Raw genomic sequence first — 24,597 nt, 5'->3', positions numbered from 1 at the left:
GAAAAAACTAAAACACAAACGGCTTCAAAGAGACAACCGTACTCTGTAAATTAGAGGATTACTTCTTTTGGCTCTCCTTGAAATAAATTAATAAATAAATGAATATTGTTTTAAAATGTATTAAATGAATACAAAATGTGCTTCTAAGTTGCAACCTACACAATAAAAAAGGCTCCTGTGATCCAGACATTACAGACACATGCAGGAAAACTTGACTGGTAACCTATCAGCAATATCGCTTCAAGAAAATAATACAACCATTCGTCTTATTACCACTGATTACACCAGTTCAGCAACAGAAAAGAAGCTTACAAGAGCTGCATCCATCTTTAAAGTTGAGAGTAAGCCCTGAGATTTTACTAACACCACCTAATCAGCTTTGTTGACTAATCATCATAATTCTGTGAAAGGATATTTCCAAAGCAAAGAAATATATACCATTTGCTACATCATTATTCGGTACGTAAATAGCTTTTTAAAATCTGCGGTGGCAGCCGCGCATTACTTGATGCAACTGGAATTTGTCACAATGTCAGAGACAGAGCAACTAATGAGCCAGAATAAATAAAACATCCACTGTGATGTGAGCGGCGAGAGGGAGAGGTATACTGTACTGCACATGTACGCATATTTAACAATCTCTGAGCAGAACACCTTAAAGCTGAAAATGAGAATTATGTCATGGCTTTTTGATGATCTTTTGTTGTCAAGCTGCTGTTCAGACAATGAACTGCAGTCAAATGAAGGTTATTTTCTGTTTATGGTTGAGTCCATCTTTTCCTACACTGTTCTGAACCAGAAGATGAGGCTTTTGCCCCAAACAAAATCCACACACAACTTTCTCTGAAGATGTCACTCATTGCAATTTTACAGTACAGTATTACAGTACATTACAGTGCTATATTTGGCCAAAACCTGATTTTATACAATTCTACTTTGTGTTCAGTTATATCAGAGGACTCCAAATTTATATTTACAATCTGTTTTGTCTGAAAAATATATTCAAAATTCTTAACGTTTGATGATAGAAATGTAGAAACGTAACGTTGTATTTCTAATCACCTGGTTAAATGATCTAAACAAGGACAAAGTTACTGTTCTATTCAGAAAAAAATTGTTAAGTTATTCAGAGGACATGATATCTACTGTATATCATAAAAAGGCTTAACATAACCCACTATAATAAACCACTTGCCTATTCTTCAGCCAGCTGGATGACCATCCTTTACAATAGAAGTCTGTCAGTTCCTTCCCCACTTTTCATCCTAAAGATTTTGTTTATGATGTGCAAATTCCTTTGTAATGTCGCAACATTCACTACAGGACACACAAACACTCACAACATGAGCTGGATTTGTTAAGAGTGAGTCCCCAGACTGGGGTAGTGAAACAGTGTGTTGAGAATTCATCAAAGTCAGCAGCGGAAAAACCAGTGATATCGATATCAACAACAACAACAACAACCACTGCACCTGATGATGGGGCACTGCCAGTATCAACAGGAACATTTTTGACCAATAAAAGGTTTGGCTATCTGGATATTTAATTAATATGATTCCAAGAGCAGCAGCACTCCTAATAATCTCTCTGTTAAATGTCAACTCCAACACATTAATTACACCCACCAGCGAACACACACCAGAAATGCCAGAACCACAAGCCAGCAGTATATCAGCACACGTGGCCCCAGCAGCTAATTCCCTCCCAGCCCACACAAACATCCTCCTGGATGTTGAAGAGGCTTTAACAACGAACTGAGGACGCACAGACCAATAAAGGGCTTCTGATTCTCCAAATTCAAAATATGTACTGCAAGTATATATTGCTTTGGGACACTTTTACTTTCCAACTTGCATTAGAAACATGTCCAGAAAACCATACTGGACTTGTTTAATGCACTTGGATTTAGTATCTCCTTCAGAAACACCATCTTCTCTTTCCTTCTAGATCAATTTCATTATTTTTAGAATGTAAACTAACAGGGAGAAACGTCAAGCATTGAAGTGACATAAAAGGAAACTCACGATGAATCTTTAGAGGCCAGCTGCTTTCTTGCCAGTGTCCCGAAAATAGAAATTTGCAGTTTAAGTTTTTTCTCCTTTCAATAAAAATACAGATATAAATCTTTTCTGTAAGTAAAATCTCACAGAGTAAAATCTATTTCTATTTAGATCACATTCAGAAAACAACTGCAACTGGTTAACAAGCTTTTGAGATTTACCTGACCTGCCAGTGACCACAGCCTCAGGTGTGGACTACTCCAAACAATCACAAGGTCAGATGGAAGTGGGACAAAGACGGGAGGCATGTAGGGTCAGAGAATTTAGCCAGCTCATTGAAATAATACAAAAATGTTTATCACTCTTTCTCTGCATTGAATTGTTTAAAGATAAAAAACAATTATATGAGAGAAAACATTTAATTACAACTAATTGTTGTTTCAAGTTCCCTGTAAACACTTCTCATATATACAAACTGCTGGCAGAATGGCTGCAAATGCAGCTAACAGGGACATCAAAATAAAATTCAATACTAGCACTTATACAAATGAATTCAGATCATTTTATAAGTGTTATGTTTCTCTGATTATGTTTGTGTCCAATTTCACTTGGTAATGCACTGCTACAAACAATGTAGCACAACAAAGGAAGCTAGTCTAGCCTGTTAGCATTAGCATCAACCACCTTGGAATAATGCATGATCACTATAAAGTCTGAATAAATTCTATTACATTCGCCGGTAACAGCAGGCGGCAGCTGAAGATTTCACTGTTGAGGAAATTGATTTTACAGCATGGAGATTAAATCAATTCACTTTTGGATTCTGTGTTAATATTGGTTGAATTCAACGACTTTATATGTTTTCTTCCCAACTGCACCAATGATGCATTTTTAATTAGCTACCACTCTGATGCCTCTGACTGGATTTTTCTCATGGTACAATGTAGTCATTACATATACCATATGCCATATACAATGTTCAGTTTACAGGGGCACAAAATCGCATTTCTTCCACGCAATACGATAAACAGACATAAAACAAGCACAAAGACTAGTGGCTCAGGGCTCATGGGTATTGTCGTAGTTAGAGTCATCCATCACACCAAAATGACAAACAAAATTTCTCGAAGATGAAATAAAACTGCTGGCTACAGCATTAACCTACAGGGTTGTTACATCATCTAGGGGAGTCTGGTTCACTAATACTGAAGATATCATTTAAAGAAAAATATATAACGGGAAAACATAATGGGAACTCTACAGAACCACATATTTTCCACAATGTCTCTGTGGAAAATTTTTTGATAAATACAGTGTGCCATCCATCCATGATGATTTTGAATCAATGAAACAAAAAACGGTATCACACTACCTTCATTGCTCTGACTGTCTTCCTCTAAAATGTGCTCTCAGTGACAGATACTGTGGCATAATCACATCCCAATCTGCAACTTCAAAGCAGCACAGACAATCCTACACAACCTATCAGAACACAAGCAGCACACTGCGGTATAAGAACCAGTGTCTTTCATATTCAGTGCATTTATGCAACATTGACGCCACAGGGAACAGAACTGCTTAGATGCTAAACATGCTCTAAAGATGAGTAAATACTATACTATTTATGTTACAGACTCCCTGTATGCTCAGAATTTGCCACCCTATCCTCGAGATACCCTGAGGATCACTGAATGGTCGTAGCCTCACTAAAGATTCCTAGCTCCCTCCGTTCACCTGGCTCCTTCCAGTGTTTCAACCTTCACTCATTGGCTGATCAGATGATCCTACAGTTCCGTCTGCATGGCCAAAAGAATTAAAAGAACTCTTTGGGGTGGTGAAACATTTATTTGAGCTTTTTACCTAAATTAGTTTGAACCAGGGAAATAAATCTTAATACCGAGAAAATCCTGTAAGTGCCCACAGAGTCGATCCATTATCAGTCAGACAGCTCCCAGCAGAGTTACGAGACAGCAACACAGATTAAAGTCTTGTCGAGCTTGTTTCTAGTGTCAGACGAGTCACAAATCTCAACTCAACTGTCCAGATCCACAGCAAGACACAACTTTTTTTGGATGTTGCCAAGCTTTCCCTTTCTCTTTTGATGCTAGTATCAGCTGAAACTTAGGGCGTGAAACACTGTCGGACCTGAAGATGAATAGAGAGCCCTCAGTACAGGACTAGACTTTTTACACTGAAGTAGAACATTACTTCTGGGTTTCTACAAAATGCCAAGTTAAGGGAACGGTGTGAAAAACTAAGATGTAAGCTATCCAGCAACATCAAGACTATCACTCTGAGGGCCCATTAAAGACATGATTGAATGCCTGATGAAGAGTCTTTGACGACCACAGCACTATTTAAAAGTGAAATTATTTTCAGTTTGAGGCAGTAAGTGAAAAAGAGCTGCAGCAGGGAGCAGCTTTTTCCTTCTCCGTGGTGACAACTGTGAATGTAGTAACCATCAGGAAACATATGCATTGCCTGATAAACTATTTCAAAAACATACTCCAGTTGTCATTGAGCTTAATTTTCTATTAAGCTGTCATAGGCCAATGCGTTAATGTTATTACTGTGAGCGCTGAAACCAAGGCCACCTTGGCTGATCTAATGTTTTTATGAAATGATAAATGAACAGTTCCTGCCACGGAGACACTTTTCCAAATATAAAACATTGCACGGAACAATGGCGAGTCAGCATCTTGTCATTTTCACACAATTCTTATATGTTTGGTAGAAATATATCTAAAATAAAAATATCCTTGAAACTTTCACAGGTGATCTCGGGATTATTCTCTGAACAGTCTGACTTTACACAGTCTGTTGATCTCTCATCAAAATAAGTTTTCACGTGTGCATATTTAGTGATAACATCAGCAATCCTCACAGAGAGGAAAATCTATAACGTGTAAGAGAGGAGTACATGTACAGACTTACAGGATCATTACATGCGCAAAATGGGTTCTATAAAATCTCGACCGCAAACTGTGTCACACTGTGCAATATCAATTTTGAAGCATGTCAGATGCAACAAATGCTTCATGAATTTACACCATCCATCTGCACCGCCTACGTTTTGAAACTGCTGCAAAAAATGTTTCAGCAAACTGCCCTCTTCAGGCTTCAGCTAAACAAAGCAGTTTGCCCTCGGTTGCAGCAAAAAGTTTTTTTTACTTAACACATAAACAGTGCTTTGTTCGTTTGTAGATGTGGTTTATAGCACCAATAACATCGTGAGAATTAAATTTCTGACATTATCAGATTTGCTGTCTCTGATATAAAATACATTGAGAGTGGACTTGTCTCAGTGTCACTTAGGACTACCATTTAGGATTATTATTCAGTGCCTCTCTACATTTAGGGAAACTTACATTTCAGTGTTATCTTTAATCCTTGAAATAGGTCAAATAGGATCTTTAACATAAACTATTACATTAGTATGTGCCAGTTTTCTTACATGACTGTAGCCCACAGAACTGCAGAGCAGCTTTAGCTGTGTGAGTCAGTGCAGCTAAAGCACAAACCCAAGTTTTTTTATCGTGTGCTCCATTTGCTCTCCTCTAGAGAGGGATATCAGAAAAGTCTGTATCGCAGTGCTGCGATGAGGCGGCTTGTGCTTCTACTCTGTTACCTGCTATTCTCACACACCCCTGGGACAAGAGCGAGAGGAGCTCTGCGTGACGTGACCCATATTCACTTACAGTGGAGAGAATGAGAGGTTGAGAGGGTGGAGCAGCAGAGCGATAGGTGGAGGCAGGTAGAGGAGACATTTAGAGGTTTATGTGTATGGGTTCTATCAATTTATCTATTTAGAACCATAGCCTCCTAAAAATTCAATTGATATTCACTTGCAGTAGTAAATATGTTTTGTAGGAAGCATAATGCGGTCCCAGTTACAATTTTAGCAATGTAAGGGGCATGGCTCTAGGGACGGCAGTGTCGAGTCTATCAGTCCACCACATTGGTTCCAGACTGATATATTTCAGCAGCAACTGGATGGATTGGACATGAAATCTTGTGCGGACATTGGCGGTCCTCAGGCGATGAATTCTACTGACTTTGTTGATCTCTTGATTTTTTTCCTCTATTGAGGTTCACATTCATGGTTTCAAATGAAAAGTTTCAACTGTTGGATGGACTGTCAAGAATTTGTTTCATACATTCATGTCTATCTCAAGATGAACTGGTATTTCTATTATTCCAATACCTTTTGTACTTGTTTTATTTTATATTTTGTGCTAAGTGGCAAATGATAGGATTCAAACACAATAAACATGGCTAACATGATAAACATAGTTAACACCAACATGTCATTGTGAGCATGTTGGCATGCCGACAGTAGAATTCAACTGAAAGCACTGCTGTAGTCTCACAGAGCTGTTAGCATGGCTACAAACTCTCAGTCTTGTTATTAAATATTTGGCAAAAGTCCACTACACAAACAAGACGTTTGGACTCTGCCTTCCTCAGCATGTGTGTGTGTTAACCAGGTGCCTTGACATTTCTTTTATTTCCCCACAACTAAACTGTAATGAACATTTTTATGATTATGTTCAGACAGCTCAAAGCACAATGCTTAGGTTAGGGGAACATATGGTGGCCTTCAGAGCTCAACGCACTACAACTTAAGAAAACACAGCAAATTCAGGAAAATGTCTCCATCAATTTCACACATGTACAACATGTTTCTGTATTTGGTTGTGTTGTCAAATTGATGAAGATGTTTTCTAAATTTACTTGTCTTTTGTGTATTTGCATGTGTTTTATTGAGTTGCAGTGTTGAGCTCTCAGGGCCACTGTAGAAACATGATGTTTGGTTTAAAAAAAATAAAAAATAAAAAAAAATAAAAAGCCAGTGCTGACTTGAACCACAAATTTAACCAAAAACAAGCAGTGCTGCAACAAGTACTAGATTTAACTGTCTTGTCAATCAACAGAAACCTAATCAACAAAAAAAAAAAAAAGTGTCAGTTATGAAGCACAAATGCCAAAAATGTGAGTATTCGCTGCTCCACTGTTTTAGATCACTGTACATTGATTACATGTTGCTTGTGTTTTCATGTGTTTCTTCTCACCAGTTGAGCATCAACCGTTTTTTCTTCCTGCCTCTGTTCAACCTCCACACACGTTGCACTTTACTAATTGTTTTTGTAGAATAAATCTTGCTAACACTGACAGCCTTGCTCGCATCAGAACACTCTTGTTCGTTTGTTGTTCCCATATGAGTCCGATTCATCCAGCTTTAGGTGTATTCCACATTTTTCTACTGATGGTCATGCATTTCCCACACTTATTGGTTAATAAAGTTACAGCCTCATTTCCCAAGTGGAAATGAAGCAGTCAATCAAGTTAACGTGATTTACTAAATGGATTTCCACTCTAATCAACAATGATTTTCCCCATATTCTCCAATATTGCCAAATATCTATCTATCTATCTATCTATCTATATGCAGAGACAGAAAGCACGAGGCAGAGTCAAGACAGAAGGGGCGGGAGTGGAAAGGGCGAAGTGAGAGAGGGAGAAGGGGAATAAATCCTCACTGCTGCAGTATTAATTCTTAATTGGAATGAGATGCTGTTCTTCAGCGTAGCGATTCTGCTTCATTTAGCTTACATGAAGAGACCCAGGGCAGAGGGCTGTGTAGCTGTTTCAGAGCACTCAGCAGAAAAATCCGTGCAAAGGAGGAGGAGGAGGAGGAGCAGCAGGAGGAGAAAGCAGCAGCTATACCCTACTTGAAATAACCCAATTCATCATGAAATTCACACATACGCACACCTCCCAGATTTATAGACCCCCGTTCCTAATTGGTAAATACATCTTGGTTCTCCAGTTGTGATTGGCCAGAAATCCCTCACTGTGTGCCCCGAAGATGAGTGGACCATCTGGCCTGTTCCTCCCTCCAGAGCAGCCTGATTGCAGAGCCTGGAGGTGGGCCCGGATAACTGCAGTCTCAACTTAAGTGCCAGCTGTACTTAACAGTAATGGGTTAAAGGTTAAGAATGAAGAACTAAGCACGTGATTGATTAAAAAAGAAAAAAAAAAAAAGAGGAATGCTTCAAATGCAGGAATTCAGCCAGTATTCACAGTAAAAAAAACCACACCTTTATTCTTCTATCCAATGTAGTAGACCTACTACTAGTACTACTGAGGCATGCAGTACTACTAGTAGCTATTATGGTACTGTTGGTTGACTCAAAAGGTTGTACGAAAGGCGGGTGTTTCACAAAATGAAATAAATGTTTTGCTCTTTACTTGAAAGCATGCATGGAAAAATCTAGTACTGGCGCACAAGAACAGCAGGGGGAACACAGAGGAGGGGGAAAAAAAAGAAAAGAAAAAAAAAACCCTCCTCAGTTTTGCAACAATTGCACAGACTTGATGGTAGCTGCCAAATATAGAGTCTCTGACAACTTAAACTAATTAAAGCCATGGTCAACCTCACCTATTCCTTCACTGGCATTCATTTACTCAAAGTAAAGTCTCACTTCACATCACTGCCCCCATCACTGCCATTATTTTTTTTTTTTAAATTAATGACACCCAGATTTAACATTAAAGGAAAAACATTAGGGTAATGAGTGTAATGTTGAATGATATCAACATCACATTTTTAGGAAATATACCAATTGCTCTATAGCTTTAACTGTTCAGGGAATTTCAAATGAAGGCTAGAACTAATCATATGGTAACGGAGCATATAAATTATTGTCCAAATCCTACTATTTATATCTAATATTAAGACCAACTTGATAATGAGCTCTTCTGTTTAACTAAAACAATATATGCCTGTAAATGATCTCAATAGCTTTCTCATGTATGCCCAGTCATAGTGTGGACTACACCTTACAGAGCCCTGAGCTTTAAATACCCAGCGTTTACATTGATGTAATCGCCAACACTGTCAAATTATATAACGGCAAAAAATAAAACAGGATGACTGAAGTATCTCCTGGCAACAGAGCTGAGTGGACAAGCCCAAAGTTGTCTCCCATCAGAGCCCCGCTATGTTTTCAATCAGGGTGCCTATTACTTACGTGTATTGCTGGGGGAATGTGAGAGCCGCTGCTCCAGGCCACGATGCGCTGAAAATCAAGATAATCTGGATAGATACCAAGCAGACGATGCTGCAAGACCTTTTGCCTATCGCCATTTTCCATTAAAAAAATATTCTCGTCACGGGGTTTCGGTGCGTGAATGAAGCGCTCCGGACTGTCTCCGGGGACATATAAACGAGGAGCTGTGGTGTGAACCTCCGGCTCAGTTTCCTGACGAGTTCATGTCGGTTTCTATTGTCAAGTGGACGCGGAGGAGGCAGGCATTGGCCGTGGAGGCATCGCGGACGATGGGAGATGCACGAATGCAGCTGCCAAGACACTGCAGAGTCTCTCCTCCTGCTCCCACATACACCAACAGCACCACCACCACCACCACCACAAGCTCACAGGCCGGCGCGTCCACAACAGCTCTCTCCCCCTCTCCCCCCCTCTCTCTCTCTCTCTCCAGCAGCCCGTGGATCCAAGCGCGTTCACGCTCACCAGGCAACAGAGGAGCAGTAGAAGAGTCTAGTTTGGCTTTATTTATCTCTGCAGAGCCACGTGGGATTTGTCATCGGCATAAATTTAGTTTTTATTCAAGACTGACCGCCAGCTCGTCTGTATGAGGCACTGGAGGCCTGGAGGATGCTACAGTTAAAGCACTTAAGGGTCACTGACTGCAACTAAATTAAGAAACCGTTAAACTACTGCTTCACTCCCCCAAAAGGCTGCATCACCAATCGGGCCCCAACCCCCAGGAGCCCTATAAATTCCACATTTAGCCTTCTGTAAGTCATCTGGTTTTGGACATTTAACTGAAATAGATAGTTAAAGATTAAACCGTTGGTTCTGGTTGTCACCACCTTTACTAAAATCTTTGACTAGTCCAGGCCCATTGACACATTTCAGATGTCTATGTGCATGATTAAATTACTGAATAGTCCCATCAGGCACAGCACAGGCCTAGGGGCCTCAAGGGATCAAGGGGCCCCTCAGTCAGAGCCCTTGTTTGAAGTTAGTATTGACATTTATTAATGGAAGTAAAAGAAGTCAATTAAAAATAGGGATTTCCTAAACACGTTTTCGTGCTCCTGATCATGACCAGAATCGTTTCATGAAGTCCAGTATTTATTTTTGTTTATTTTTTTCTTCATACATATACTGAGGCTACAGTAACATCTCATTACAATAAAATAAATTAGCAAACCTGTTTAAACTAGTTTCACTTCAGGATAGCTAAGCTTTAAGAAAATATAACATGCATCTCAGGCTTTCTTTTGGCAATTTTTTATAGTGTGCAGCAGTATTTTGTATAATATCTTTGCAGAGGAGTGTCAAGTGTGGATCTTTTGTTGCAGGAGGCTTCAGACAGGGGTCAGTTTGTAATTTGATGCATACTAAATACAGCTGTAAAAGTCAACATCATTTACAGCTGCATTACATTAAGGTATGACATTGCCGATTCACATCTAAATAACCTGTGTAAAATAAGTCTGTTATCTGTTTCCCATTTTGCCTGCACATTATTTCTTATTTTCCTTGTTGGTTATATTATGATAAGAAGTGTCTGAGTATGTCTTTCATGTCCAGTTTGAGGAGATCAAACATCAGCCGTGAATAAAGATTAGAGCAACTGCAGGAGTGATGTTGGAGGCAGACAACACCCAGTTAAATATTTATATCAAATTATCATATCACTGAAATCTATAGGGTCATACCATAATATTACTGTAATACACAGCGACTCTGATAGGCATATCCAATGATCTTTCTGCTGTGCAGGAACAGTGATATATACTGTATTATATTTTATATTTTAGACATGCTTGGTATAAGCAAAAAGGATTTAGAATGATACATTTAAAATGTGTAACAGAATATATGAAAACCAAGGAGTTGAAAAATAAAAGGCAAGTGAGAAGCAACATGGGACTTAAATCATCAATTGATGGAAGTGAAAGGAAAATTATAAATTTGTTTTCAATCTTTCACAGCCCATTAAGTACAACTGATCAATAGTGTTTCAGATATAAAAACACGGTATAAGAAACAACCCTCTTTAACAGTGACTGTGTAGACTGCGGGTTTATCACATTGTGCTTTTACTACTCCAGCTTTTCAGTTTATACTCAAAATAAAGTTCCTAATCTACAGAACATGAAATACATTCAAGAACAATAGTGTAACAGTACAACAAAATGTACTGACCACTGTATTGTGATCACTGAACTGCTATCTCGAGCAGACTACAATTAATTCCCACTTAATGGAGAATCACATGGTCTTAACAAGAGGGTTTGGCTGTAATTACCACCAGAGGACTGTTGTAGTTGCAGTGCTGGAGATCACAGTAGAGAAACATGCCTTTCAGCTGGACGATTTACAGTATGTACAGCATGTTCCTTCATACACTGCAGCATCTGTGAATAATAACAGCTCTCCCCAGAAGCAGGAAAACCAGAGAACTGAGACTCTACTCTGAGACATATAGTGTATAAAGTGATGTTTCATTTCATAGCTCACAAGCACGGGAAGCATAAGTCAGTCCCCTAGTTGCAATAAATCTTTGAGAACTGTTTGTGTATTATAATAATAAACCTGTTAACACCACAGCAGGGTGTGTGGGGAGACTGCAGGAGTCAAGTTAAATGTCTCCATGTGGGCAAAACCCCCTGTTCAGGTGTCCTTGACTGAGACTTGAACCCCCACCTCACCTTGCCTAACAGTCGTTGCCATTGAATCTGATCCTGACTTCTGACCAAGGGAGAGAGAGTAAGAGGGATGGATTTTTATTTCCTGAGAAATATCATGCTTATACAGCAATTGACTGACTTTGGTCACAATACAGAAAGACCAGGCTGTAATGTAATGGTTGAAATGGTTGTAATGTGTCAAATTCATGAAAAGCTTTCCTGAAATAGTGGAACAGGGAACTTTTCTCTGATAAACTGTTTAACAGCAGCTATAGTGTTTCTGCAGCCATATATTCAGATGCTCGACAGCTGACCTGACAGGATGACTGCACCTATTCCTGCCCCCTCTGGGAGGAAGGATGTGGGCTCAGCTTTTAGTCGTCTCCCTGACGGCCCCATGTGTTAATACTGCTGTCATGTCCTGGGGAGAGAGAAGACTAATTACTGACTGCTCAGTCTTCCTGCCAGTCCCCCTTGGAGAGCCATACACTGTTAATTGGACGACAAATCCAAAGGGAGCTGAGCTGTAGATGAGACCGACCTTTACCTCATGTAAACAGCATTACAAATCAAAAGACATTTTTTATTTCTCGCCTCCATTTCATGACACCCTTGTTTATTCTCTATTTTATTTTTTGTAATTTAGAGCAGGTTCTCCTGAATAAAAATAACATCTTGTTTAGGGGATTTGCTATGAGAATACAACAGAGCCAAAGCTTCTCTTAACTCTCGCTCTGTTCCAACAAAATTTGTGGTGTTGTCTGACACAAATGACAAACGTGGCCTCTGTCACACCAGAACTTTCTTATGGCATTAATCCAGAAGTCAGTATTCAGAGAGTAAGCAATCTCCAAATGTACAACTCTGCTAGACATGCAGGTAAAAATGGCCGCATACCTTTTGACCATAGCACATCCTCTCTTAACCTCAATGGGCCCGCAGTAGTCCACTCCTACGTTAGTAAAAGAAGACAAGTCTGGACTAATTCTCTCCTTTGGCATGTCAGCCATTTTCTTTTAACTTGGCTGTCCTGTCGATAAACCACACAGTCTGATATTATCTTTCGGCAGGCAGACTTGGCATTTGTAATCCAGTAATTTCGTCCAAAGTGGAGAGCATATGATTTCTCCCAGCATGTTGGTGAATGTATCACAGAATGAGATTGGATACATGTTGATGCTTGGAGATTATTACAGGATGTTTCCGCTCTTCAGGTTAGGCTGTCCGACTGAGTCTTCCGCAAATTCTAAACAAATCATAGTTCAACATAGGATATAATCTGTAGATATCACTGGTTTTCCTTACACTACACTTGCTACACTTTCCAAAAAACAAACAAACAAAGTTACTTCAAGGACAGTCAACCAAGAGTTTTCTTCGCTGAACGTGGCTTGCTGACTGAAGCGGATGATGGCAGATTCTCCTCTGGAGTGGTCACTTACAGATAGTGGTTGACTACCAATGGCATCTCCATTGCCATCTCCTCTTTTAATTATTCTAGTTGTTTGGATGAGCCAGCAACAGTTAGAGCCACAATTTCCTTCCTCTTTCTCCTTGGCTCCAGAAGAATAGTTTTGAGCCTACGGAACCAAGCGACAGAGATCTTGAGTTTAGCCCACTTAGGAAAATAGTTCATGAATTTGGTGGTTGCACTTTCTGAATCTGTGATGATGACATTTGCCAATATATTTATCCCCTTTGACCTCTGGATCTTTAGAGGAAATAGGCTGTAGATCAAATAGTCTTGGCCATTCCACCTCTGGCATTTGTTGCTTCCCAACATAAATTTAAGTACCTTCTTCTCCAGGTTATCCAACCTCACATAAGATACTGTGCCATAAATATGGTTGCTGGCATCTGTAAAGTGATGCAGCTGTGCATGTATGGGTCCTCTGAGGTCCCTTGGTTTGAAGCAGCGGCCACTACTTTCTACAGGTCCAGCAACCGTCCTGTTGTGATCGCAGGACATGTTTTTTTGACACATTTCTTGTAACAGCAGTTGCACTGTTGGCTTAGGAGTTACAGTATGGTGGTAGCTGCAATGGTTGCTGCAAGGTAAGTGTTCTGTGCAGGTTCAATTTCAATTCAATTTTATTTATATAGTGCCAAATCATAATATACATTATCTCAAAGCACTTTACAGGGTAAGGTCAAGACCTTACTTTATTATAGAGAGAAACCCAACAGTTCCCACAAAGAGCAAGCACTTGGTGACGAGGAGGAAAAACTCCTTTTAACAGGAAGAAACCTCCAACAAACTCGAATCGAATCTATCTAAGTATGAATTACACCAGCCTAGTGCAGTTTATTTAATGCCAATGACACGTTGTAGTCTCTGTAATAGGATCCTGTGTTCGATGATTGAAGCCAGTGCACAGTATTTGCTGGCCCTGTGTAGCAACAGACATGAAAGACGCAGCTGTTGAGCCTGTGAAAACATTCTGTGATTCGGGCTGAGTGAGACAGTCCAGTGTTTGGTTGCAATGGTAGTCTGAAAGTAACCAATAAGCTTCAAGAGGAAAGGAATGGCAATTTCAGACATAGCAGTTAAAAATAAATATCACCATTCTCTTGGCTTCTAAGGAAAATGTTGTGCAACAAAATGTAAAAAAAATTCAAAAGCCTAGGTCAAAATGTCTCTGAGCTCCATAACACATTGCTCAGAGTTTCCCGAGGAGGAACAAAGAAAGCAGGAAGTATGATTTCACTCAAAAAAGGCTACATATGGGTGAAGGGAGATTTGATTTCATTTGATAATGATGGTGAAAATGCAAATGATGATGATGATGAAGATGAAAATGCAAAATATATGTGCCAAGATGACATTAATTCTGAAGATAATGTGTCTAATATCATCTGTTTCTAATTTCATCTGCACGTGTAAAAGCAAAGCTTTGATGGAGCAAGCTGTTGCTCTGCAAAAGAGACATGAACTAGGGCACAAGAGGAGAAATGCAGACAGGAAAGAAAAAAGAAGCAACTTGAGCTTGATACACAAATAGCTGCTGCTGCAAGACTTTCTGTGCTGGAAGGCAGTGATGCTGGGGGACAGGCCCATTCAAGCTGAATGAGTTCCTATGTGAGCAAAGGACGTAAACAGCAAAGGCTTGAATTTAACCCAAAGACAAATGAGTTTGTGCCAAAAAGGGAACACCCCAACTTTGGTTCAAGGCTCAAAAGTGCCATGTGTTTCATCTATACATGATGTCTGACCAAACATAAATACACAAATACAAAATCTTGTGACCTCACAAGCAAAGGATATTGAGATTCATATGGACATGACAACAGTAACTATGGTGCATATCATTAAATTTCAACAAATGCGTAGGGTCTCAACACAAATGCTGTGCCAAGTTGATGACACAACCTGTGCACTTTCAGCTTGTCCATACAACACATTCATAATCACATGGTTGAGCGATAAACTCTTCCTGTCAGTTTTTCTGACTTCAGCAATACAAAACAATCCTCCTCAATGCAGCCCACTGCCGCTTCAAAAAAGCGATTAAAACATCCATACAGGTGTATACACTCACCGGGAACCTCCTTTGATTTGTGTCAGTCGGTGTCAGCAACCTCAACCTTTTCTCTCCTGTTGGGATGAATTCGCCACTATCCAGAAGACAACAGGCAGCTTTTGCAGCGGTGTGGCCTGAGTGTCCAGGTAATAGTCACTGTTGGGTGAAGTTCAAGTTTAATCAAGAATTCAGTTTACAGTAAATTACTTCTATGTTGCAAACAAAAGTGTGATGATATGATTGCTGGCTTGGCTTTTACGTGTGTCCGGTGTGAGAGCGGTAAAAGCCGTAAGATCTCTGCGTTACACACGCATCATTGGCCGGTCTGCCGCACCTGTGCCACAAATATAGACTCCGCCTTACTCTACACTACCGCCCGAGGTGAGCTTGATGTAGGCTGCTCATATAAACAACCATAAATACAAAGACATAATAGCTGGCCCCTACACATTGACAATGACTGTAGGCCAGTTTTACATTTACACTGGATTTTAAATGTTATATGCTAAAATGCTAGTTACAGATGGGAGAAATCAGCCATATAAATAAATGCTAATATGAACACCTCACATTGACAATGCTAACATATTGATGTTTAACAGGTTTGTCATTATCACCACCTTACCATAGCATCTAAGCATGCAAACGTTTGCCTATTAGCACTATCACAAAGTAAAACTGAGGCTAATAAGATTTTCATTAGCTTTGAAGGTATTATGTCATAAATCAGCATTAGGCAAATTAAAATTTAGGCCTGATGATGGCCTAGATGAAAGGTCAGGGCATCACCAAAGTTATTACAATTCAAGATAGAAGTCTGCACTAATATGGTGGCATTCAGTAGATGTGTGATGCTTTACTAAAAACCACAATTATGAGCCTCATGGTGGGTTCAGAGGCAGAGTCAAAACCTGTAGGGTTTATCCTCTGGGGACCATATAGTAAGTCAAAAGTTTGGACACACATGGGAGAGTGTCCAAACTTTTCACAAACAAGTTTCATGGCTTTCCATCCCTTTGCTGTTGAGATATTTTAGCCTGGATCACAGAGGTGGACCGATTAACTGACATTGCCATCCTGTAAACCAGGTGTGGCTTGAAGTGACCATAACCATCATAGATTCAGGACTGAGCTTTAAGCAGGGGAAACATGTAGAAGCTCAATTTTTTTTTTGTTAGGTGGGGTGAAAAATCACTTGACTCTTCACCATCTGTCTCCTGACTCCTCCTGTTGCTAACCAGCTATCCATTTTGAAACTCAAGTTTTTGCCATGGCAAAGGATACAATGTGGTCCGGTGGTGACATCGTAAAAATTCCTACTATTGGCTTATCACAGTGAAATGGCTTAATACAAAGAGAAAAAGAAAAAACAATGAAAGGAGTTTTTAAACATTTTTAATGTTTTTAAAGATCATTTCGTTTTAAAACATTTAAAAACATTATTTATATTTAGATATTTTTATAATTACATTATGTCACCAAAATTATACTGTTTTGCAAATGATTTATCGGCCCACTTGCAATACCTATGCTGCCCACAGGTTGGGAACCACTGGGTTAGAGGTTAAATGCCTTTGCCTTAGGCACTAAGAAATGTTCCTCCACAGCTCATTCATAGGTCTTTTCAATTGCATGTCAGTGAGGCATCATACAAATCACTAACTTGTGTAAAAGAGAATATGACTACTGAAGAAATGAACAAATATATTTATTCAAGTCTAGTTTATTAAATAAAATTCTATCTCTGGAATTATCATTTTTAAATCAAGCTAAATTTAAAAAGTTGCTATTAACTGACGTTTGATCTAAGAATTTATCAATCAAAGTTATCTTCACATTTTAGTCAGCTGATACGTTCTAATGGAAAAACATGGCTTACACAACTGGTGATATTTCTTCAAGACTGCAAACACACAGGCACACTCAATCAACAATGTTGACATATTATGTTGTTAAAAAAAAACTGCTGCAATACTGAGTAATGCAAAGCTTACTGTGCCTATATCCTGAGAATCATAAAAAAAAGAAAAAAAAAGAAAAAAAAGAAAAAAAAAATCAATAGTACCAGTTTGGCTTAATGATATTATTAATCTTTGGTAATCTCTGCAATTTTTTCAAGTTAAATATTCAGATCATCAGTGATATACGTTTTAGAGAGGATTAAAATTGAGGGCTTATCTAAGCCTCATCAGGAAAGACAGGAACGCTGGCAAGAGCCGGGATGAGCCTCTCGTACATGCTGATGCCTTTCAGGAAGACTTGCTCATTCAGATACTCGTTGTGATCGTGCAGCAGGATTGGTGTCCTGTTCATTGGGGAAAAGCCGATAGCAGGGATACCCACCTAGATTCATCAAACATAAATATCCAACGTCAAATGTCATCATAAATAGATGAATGAAAAGGCAAATAAATAAACACTCATAGAGAGTGCTTTCTTATTGTTCTTGCTGTGAACTACTGATCTGCTACTGCTACTTATACTTACCGCTCGGATAAAACGGCTATCTGTGGCAGCTGGAAATATCTCTTTTTCCAGAGTCATATTCCTACAAAGGAGATATTGACAAGGACAGACTCAATACAGACCTATAGTAACTTTATGGTTTTGTCAGCTACAGCTATCTGGATTAACATTTCCAAAAAACATCCTTAGACTGCAACAAGCTGTGTCAGATATGACCAGAGCCTTGTATATTTACAGCAACAAACAACAGATGAAAAATCAGCTTTTCCTCAGATCGGTAACTGTAGCCAGGGTAGACAGAACGCTTCTTTTGTGGGAGCTGTGTGAACGTTTGCAGCTAAGGTGTGAAGATTCATGGAGTGAATATATTAAAATGGATGTGTAAGAAAAAAAATGGACAAAATCTTTGATGATACACTGATACAGTGGACACTGTTTTATTGGGAAATCTGAACGCTCTATTGCTCATCTACAGATGTTAAATTTCTGTCAGCCAGAGAGTAAAATTAGAAAGGTTTAACTGATCAAATAAATTTCACCTGTGTTAAATTAGATACAACAGTAGATGGAAATGGGACCAAGATTGAGGTTAAAGTTATCACAATATACTTTAGTACTTTTAGTGGATGTGTCAATAGAAATTATATTTTATACTTTATAGAGCATCTGTACCTGCACCTGTGGATCTGCACTCTAACATGAAAAAGAAAATGTGAAAACACAAGCAGCGTATGCATTAGTGTGCACAGTGTACTCACATTGCCTTACAGGCTACACTGAAGGCACTCCACCAAGGATCATTCTCCTCTGTTGACGTCACATTCTGGTTCATGTGTTTCTGCAAAGAATGGCAGCAAATTTAGTCTATTTACCACGGGAACAAACCAACAGCAGTTGTACAACAGAGTACTGAGTTTATGTATACCTACCTGAGCAAATTTGTATGTGACGTCTTCTCCTGCTTCCCTACACCACTGTTTGATCTGTCTTTCAAACTCCTGACAGGATAACAATAATTTAGACGTTAGTGTAGAGTTTACATTGAGCTGGAGGCCATTGAACACTGACACATCCACCTGTAGATCAGATGGCTGCATGACTATATGAGCCATGACAAGTCAATCCACAGATACAGACATCCCCACTTACACACCTGTAGATTTACTGTAGGTGGTATTCTTAGGTCAAAGCTGACGTCCATTTCAGCTGGGATGACGTTGTAGGCCACGCCTCCCTTGACCATGGTCATATTCACTGTGGTGACATCACCGAGCGTGAAACACTCACTCGTATTTAGCCTGAAATTCACACACAAGGTAGTAATGAAACTACTGCAATTCCAATACAGTTACACTGCAGTGAAATCTAAAGCAGAACTGTATTTTTGCAAAAACTTTTGTAAACGATAAAGGAATTAAGCACCTGTATAATAAACCGTTACCATGTATAATTACTAGATAAACCACATGTCCATGTACTCTAAGAGAGTAACTAGTTAAAGTTAGTCCAAGATATTACAAGATTTTTCATAACAACAGACTTAGATTTTCAGGTATTCATGGAACACACAACCTGCATAACATCACTTTTTTATTATCCCAATAAGCACAGGTGGCACATTATTGCCACAACAGTGTAGTCCATAAATCAGGGCCGCGTACATTCTTCAGCTTTGAACACGAATGTGGCATTATTACTGCAAATTATTACTAGCTCATGAAAGCATGTTAGTAGCATTACTCTTGGAGGAACCAGCCATAAGCAGACCCACAAACCCCTGAAATCATCACTTACTCTGCTGGAAAAGTCAAAATTCTAAATGTACAGCCGTTGTAAGCTGCTTTCAGCATATTATTTATATCCACCGTATGAATAAAAGCATAGAGGGGAACTTTCATACTGGGAGTTCATGCAGGGAATCAAAGATTGTTAAAGATTGTATATTTGAAAAAGAAATAAATGCAAAAAGCAGATCATTAATTGTAGTGTCATAGATATGCTGCCTTTAAAACTTATCATCCCAAACTAACTCCAAGCAGCATATTGGTGAGAAAATCTATAATATGAAGAAAATGTAATATTCTTCATATTACAAGTATACAGTATAATATTGTACATGGCATATATGTGCATTTACCTGTGTTTCTCCTTCTCTCTGAAGTCCAGGAATGAGTTTATGACTTGGCGCTATGAAGGGAAAGACAGCGTGGTCATTGACACAATACTCCTCACACCTTGTAACAACAGGTTTCACTGATTGAAACAGTTTTATTAATTGGTTGCATGACACTGACACTTACCAGCTTCTCAGCAGCTGTGTTCTCCACAAACCTAGACCCATGGCCTGGACTTCCCGGGCAGTGGACTGTGATCCCTGTAAAGGATGACTCACTCTATCATCCAACACGGTTTAAAGCAGAACTAAGATGAAATCTGAAAGTCTTGGAATCTGATCACATGTGTGGTTGTCTTGCATTGTGTGTATTTTATACTCACACCAGGGGTTCCTTTCTCCATAAAACACAGTGAACGCTTCACCAGGGTTAGCCAGACCTACAGAACACACGCAGAGAAAACTTACTTAAAGACAACTATAAAAAGGACTAACTGTGGGCCAAAGGAGAGCGGTTCATGATGTATGATTTGCAAGTAAACCAAAGTGAACCTACAGAACCAGAGACTGAAATCAGCACACATTTGACTTTGGCCTTAAGTCAATGTGGGTAATTTGACACGGTAAGTAATATAACATTTGAATATTTGGTCATCAGACTTTAACCCTAGTGACCACATACTCTCTCTGATCTGTGCACATCAGATTAAATCAAGTACAGGCTCTGTACCAAAAACCGCTATGCAGGCAGGTTCACTTTGGAAACATGAGCCTAGAGATGGGCAAAAAAAAAATCAAATTACTGACATTGTGGCATTCTTACAGACCTAAATTTACCCCTATTGCAAATTTCAATAAAACCAATAACCAATAACAAGATCATTTTCTGTGGCCTTGGTTAACACACACAGTGACCCCAGTTTCAACTTATTAAGTGACTGAGTGACATTCAGTGTTCATGTTTTTATTTAGTAACTTTTGAAAAATGTGACCAGTTATTTATTTACCTTCATCGAGAGCAAAGCCAATGTTTAATTTCTGGAACTCTGGATGCTTCACAAATGTTTCCATTCCCTTGTGACCTCCAACTTCTTCATCTAAAAAGAAAAACAAAAGATGCATATTTTATTTGTTTAGTTATATTTTTGTTTGTCATATTTTTCTCATTTGGCAAGCAAGTGAACTTTTTCTAAACGTAGTAAGTGCATAGTTTTGAGGAAGAGATTACATTCTGATTAAAAGCTGCGGAGCTGTGTAATGGAGCTATACTGGCAATGATATCAAGTCATCAAACTTCATGTATCATTAGTTACACTTCAAACCCGACTGGCACAGTGCTGGTTTGTGTCAGGGTGTTGTTTCCAATCCATTTCAGTTTGGCAGGAAAAACAGCACATGCTGCTTATGAAAACTTGAATCAAAGGCTTTGCGAGGCAAATACACAAAATACCACATGTATTAACAACAACGTATACAGTCCAGACCAATAAAGACATTTAACATGGCTTATAGTGGCTGCATCTAAATGAAAAAGGTTCTTTACTAATGCTTACACCTTACAAAAAGATTGAATTAAAGTTCATTTTTCATCTACACCACCCGCTGCTTTTTGATTATCATCTGATTGTGATTTGGTGTCACACCTGCTGCCTCCCATGTTGGGTGGCAGATTTTGCCACCCTTGCCATGATGTAACATGGGGCACCCCAGCAGCGCACCCACTTATATCTTAACCGTCTAACCCTAACTAATTTTTTGCTTCATCTTTATCTTTTTCTCTCATTACCTTCTATTGAAGCCTGAACGACAGGCGAATGAATTCAATGTGATCTCCAGCTGGCTTCGGCAGACTTGGGGATCAGAATTAACCTTTGTTCAAATTTGATTAAGCACTGAGAAACACTGATACACTGGGTTAGGAAATGCGCAAGTTATTATTCTAGCGTGTTTCATTATCATGTTTAATACATTATCACATTACCAGACAGAACTGTAGCATAACCCTCATATACTGTTCAGTTTAGGAGCCCTCTGGTCAATATTTATTTATTACCTGTAACGGCCCATCAATGTTCTAGGCTGGCTGTGGAGCGAATTCATCGAATGGAAGGGTAATGTGACTGTATCTTAACAAGTGTAGCAAAGCAAACAGGAGAGTGAGGAAGGTCTCAATCAAGCACAGTCTGTGAACTGTTAACAGTCTTGAGAAGAGGTCTGATAAGACGGAATAAGTGAAAACGCCTCTGTGGGTGCAACAGCGTAGTGTAGAGTCTGTAACAACAAATCAGGAATGGAGGAGTTAAGCAATCAAATATCTTACCAGGAACAAACATTAAGTGTACGGTGCGCAACAGTTTCCGTCCCTCTGCCTTCAGTCTTCTGATTGCCTGGATGTACCTACAGAGAACAGAAGTAGAAACAACAGAGTTGTGACAGAAATAAAAATATGGCACCTGAACTGACAGTATACAGGTTGGATGAGTGGAAACAGGTGTTTCCCATTGAACATGATTAAAAGTGAAGATCACAACAACACTAGAGCACAAATCCTGATTAATAAAAGTTATCAAGGCAGTTTACCCACTGTATAGTTACACATTTCATGTCCTGTGTTCCCCGGGCATAAATGTTGCCCTCTGCATCTTTGAAAGCACTGAAAGCATCGTATTTCCAATGTTCCTGGAGAAGAGATTGATATCAAATCTATTTTTTTCATGTCTATTACAGGTAATAACAGGATTTTAACACCATTAACAGAGACGGGCGCCATACCTGGAAAACAGGTACAACATCTGTGTGGGAATTCAGTAAGATGGATTTCAAGCTCGGGTTCGTCCCTTCCCATGTCATGATCGACACAACTCTGCCTGGACAAACCTAAACGGAGAAAGAACGGCAGGTGGGAAAACTAAATGTCTGTACTATGCTTGAAACATGTGGACAAGTGTGGGTTACATGGATTAAATTACCATCAGTCACACACACCTCAATCTTTTTCATGGGTAGCCCGAGCTCCTCCGCTATTCTGTCCAGGAACCGAAGAGCAGCATCTACAAATGATTAAACAGAATATTACATAGTCAAACTTCCTGCTGTTGTTAGTTGTGATGGTACTGTTGGACTTTGGTAAGATCACCAAACCAGGACAGAAATCCAAGGAATCAATCTGTTTCTATCAATTTTACTTATTCAAGTCAGTGTGTTGAGGCGACCAGGTGAGCAGAGTAGCTTTAATTGATGTAGTCCCTCTAGCATTTCCATGGGTCTATAACAAGGTCTCTTCCAAGTTGGTCATGCCTGGCACAACTCCAAATAAAAAGGGGCATCCTAAACAAAAACTTTAACAAATTCACATGGCGAGGGGGATCCTCCGAGTTGCCATATCATAAGAGTGAGGTATACCTGTCTGCTGATAAAACCTCACCTCAAAACAAAGATTGGCGTGACAGTATTGCTGGACAGCTTAACTTTCTCTTCTAAGACCAAAAACTGTGCACATAACTGGACGCACCTAATGCCTAACTGATGCAGATAAGAATTGGACTTTGGTAAATAAATTGATACAATTGATACATGCAAATAAATGTAACACTGGGCTTTTTTTTCCTTCAACATTTTCAGGATTAGTTTTAAACTTATCTAAAGAACATTTTTACTATTGGTTTGTAAAATAATATCATCTCACAATTATAATATTTCAAGTAAAATAACAGAAACAAAAATACTGTGAATTGTGCAATTTAAAGTAATCAAGATGAATATTCCAACAAAGAAAAACTGAGTTACGCATAAAGATAACTGCCAGAAATTCATCTGTGACATTTCCAAAGGATGCTGCTTGAATCCAGTTTACTGTAAGAGATGTATCTCACCATAGTCAGGCTCTGGGTGGACAGTTTTGAGACGGAGGTAGTCTCTGAACAGACTCACAGAGGGGTCTTCTCCCCCAGGAGAGCTCTGTCCGCCTCCAACACCTGGACCATCTTTGTCAGGCAGCATGGTGTGATGTTTTTATTCCTCTGATGACACAAGGACAATGTCATTAAAACACAACCATTCAAACTGTTACAGTCAAGAATAATAATATGGACGATACCTTATCAATGTGTCTTTTACTTGGCAGAGACGTTTTCTTTAACACTATAGTTCTTGTTACAGCTTTTTCTCAAAGAACGTTAGGTAACACTAACGTCAGCTGTCGGTACCTGCTAACGCATCTCTGTTCCGCTGGAAAATCAAGCTAAAATAGCGAGCTAGCCATTCTGTGTCTAGCTGCTGTACAAGCTACGGCTGCGTCTAAACCGCTGGTTAACTAGCTAACACTGTAGTTAGTAAACAGGCACAAAGAGGGCGGCGAGCAACACAGATTAATTTAGTTATTTTTAGCTGGAGTTTCTGACAGCACTTACCCTGTGCAGTTCACTTGCTGGTCAGGTAATGGTGTCAGCTGACTGCTGCTGATTGAGCCCTTTCCTGCCCTTCAAAATAAAAGTCCCGTCGCTAGAATTCAATTTACTTTTACTGCATGAAAAATGTTTCAAAGAATGTTGAGGCATTAATGTAAATATATGTAATTTAAACAAAAATATGCATGAGCTTGGGATCATTAAATGTTTGTAGCCTGACCAAGCAAACTATGAGAATGGCCAGCACTGAAAATTAAGTTTTAATTTCATCATATATGCTATATTATGGTGCTAGTAAACTGTTGATTGCTTATTTTCAATAGTCAGTCATTCATAAGTGATTATGTGCATTGGACTTATTATT

The 24,597-nt window shown here is 39.2% G+C and overlaps 2 protein-coding genes across 6 annotated transcripts in view; both read right to left on the bottom strand.

Annotated features, from left to right (window-relative positions):
* The window catches only part of LOC111222860 (voltage-dependent calcium channel subunit alpha-2/delta-2-like), a 33,163-nt gene extending 23,825 nt beyond the window's left edge, over positions 1–9,338 (bottom strand). The window contains exon 1 of the mRNA XM_022746744.1: positions 9,035–9,338. Coding sequence (XP_022602465.1) covers positions 9,035–9,150 — 116 coding nt within the window. The 5' untranslated portion in view covers positions 9,151–9,338. The remainder of the gene's footprint in view (positions 1–9,034) is intronic.
* A 7,389-nt stretch (positions 9,339–16,727) lies between these two features.
* On the bottom strand, positions 16,728–24,303 carry acy1 (aminoacylase 1). 5 transcript variants are annotated; one of them, XM_022746870.1, is made up of 15 exons: positions 24,237–24,303; positions 23,700–23,846; positions 22,813–22,877; positions 22,600–22,704; positions 22,412–22,506; positions 22,148–22,224; positions 20,835–20,924; positions 20,211–20,267; positions 20,015–20,088; positions 19,852–19,901; positions 18,868–19,012; positions 18,644–18,712; positions 18,473–18,552; positions 17,736–17,796; positions 16,728–17,591 (listed from the first exon to the last, which is right to left on the bottom strand). In XM_022746870.1, exons 2-15 carry the CDS (start codon positions 23,824–23,826, stop codon positions 17,427–17,429), a joined length of 1,260 nt encoding a protein of 419 aa, XP_022602591.1. In that variant the 5' UTR covers positions 23,827–23,846; positions 24,237–24,303; the 3' UTR covers positions 16,728–17,426. The 5 variants fall into 5 exon arrangements, with proteins under 5 accessions (XP_022602591.1, XP_022602589.1, XP_022602590.1 ...); XM_022746868.1 differs by lacking the exon at positions 24,237–24,303 and adding an exon at positions 23,924–24,154; XM_022746869.1 differs by lacking the exon at positions 24,237–24,303 and adding an exon at positions 23,944–24,154.
* Between the last annotated feature and the right edge of the window lie 294 nt (positions 24,304–24,597).

The sequence above is a fragment of the Seriola dumerili genome, unplaced genomic scaffold (assembly GCF_002260705.1).
Source record: "Seriola dumerili isolate Sdu_G_001 unplaced genomic scaffold, Sdu_1.0 BDQW01000109.1, whole genome shotgun sequence".
NCBI lineage: Eukaryota > Metazoa > Chordata > Actinopteri > Carangiformes > Carangidae > Seriola > Seriola dumerili.
The sequence above is the reverse complement of the archived record's forward strand: the minus strand, read 5'-3'. Positions and strand labels throughout refer to the sequence as shown.

What these genes read in the sequence shown, in the direction of transcription:
- acy1 (XM_022746870.1), bottom strand. Translation starts at nt 23,826, where the DNA reads ATGCTGCCTGACAAAGATGGTCCAGGTGTTGGAGGCGGACAGAGCTCT. An exon ending in AGAGAGAAGGAGAAACACAG is followed by an intron (nt 19,013 to 19,851) that starts GTAAATGCACAT and finishes TGTGAATTTCAG; the next exon opens with GCTAAATACGAGTGAGTGTT. An exon ending in TCACATACAAATTTGCTCAG is followed by an intron (nt 18,553 to 18,643) that starts GTAGGTATACAT and finishes CATTCTTTGCAG; the next exon opens with AAACACATGAACCAGAATGT.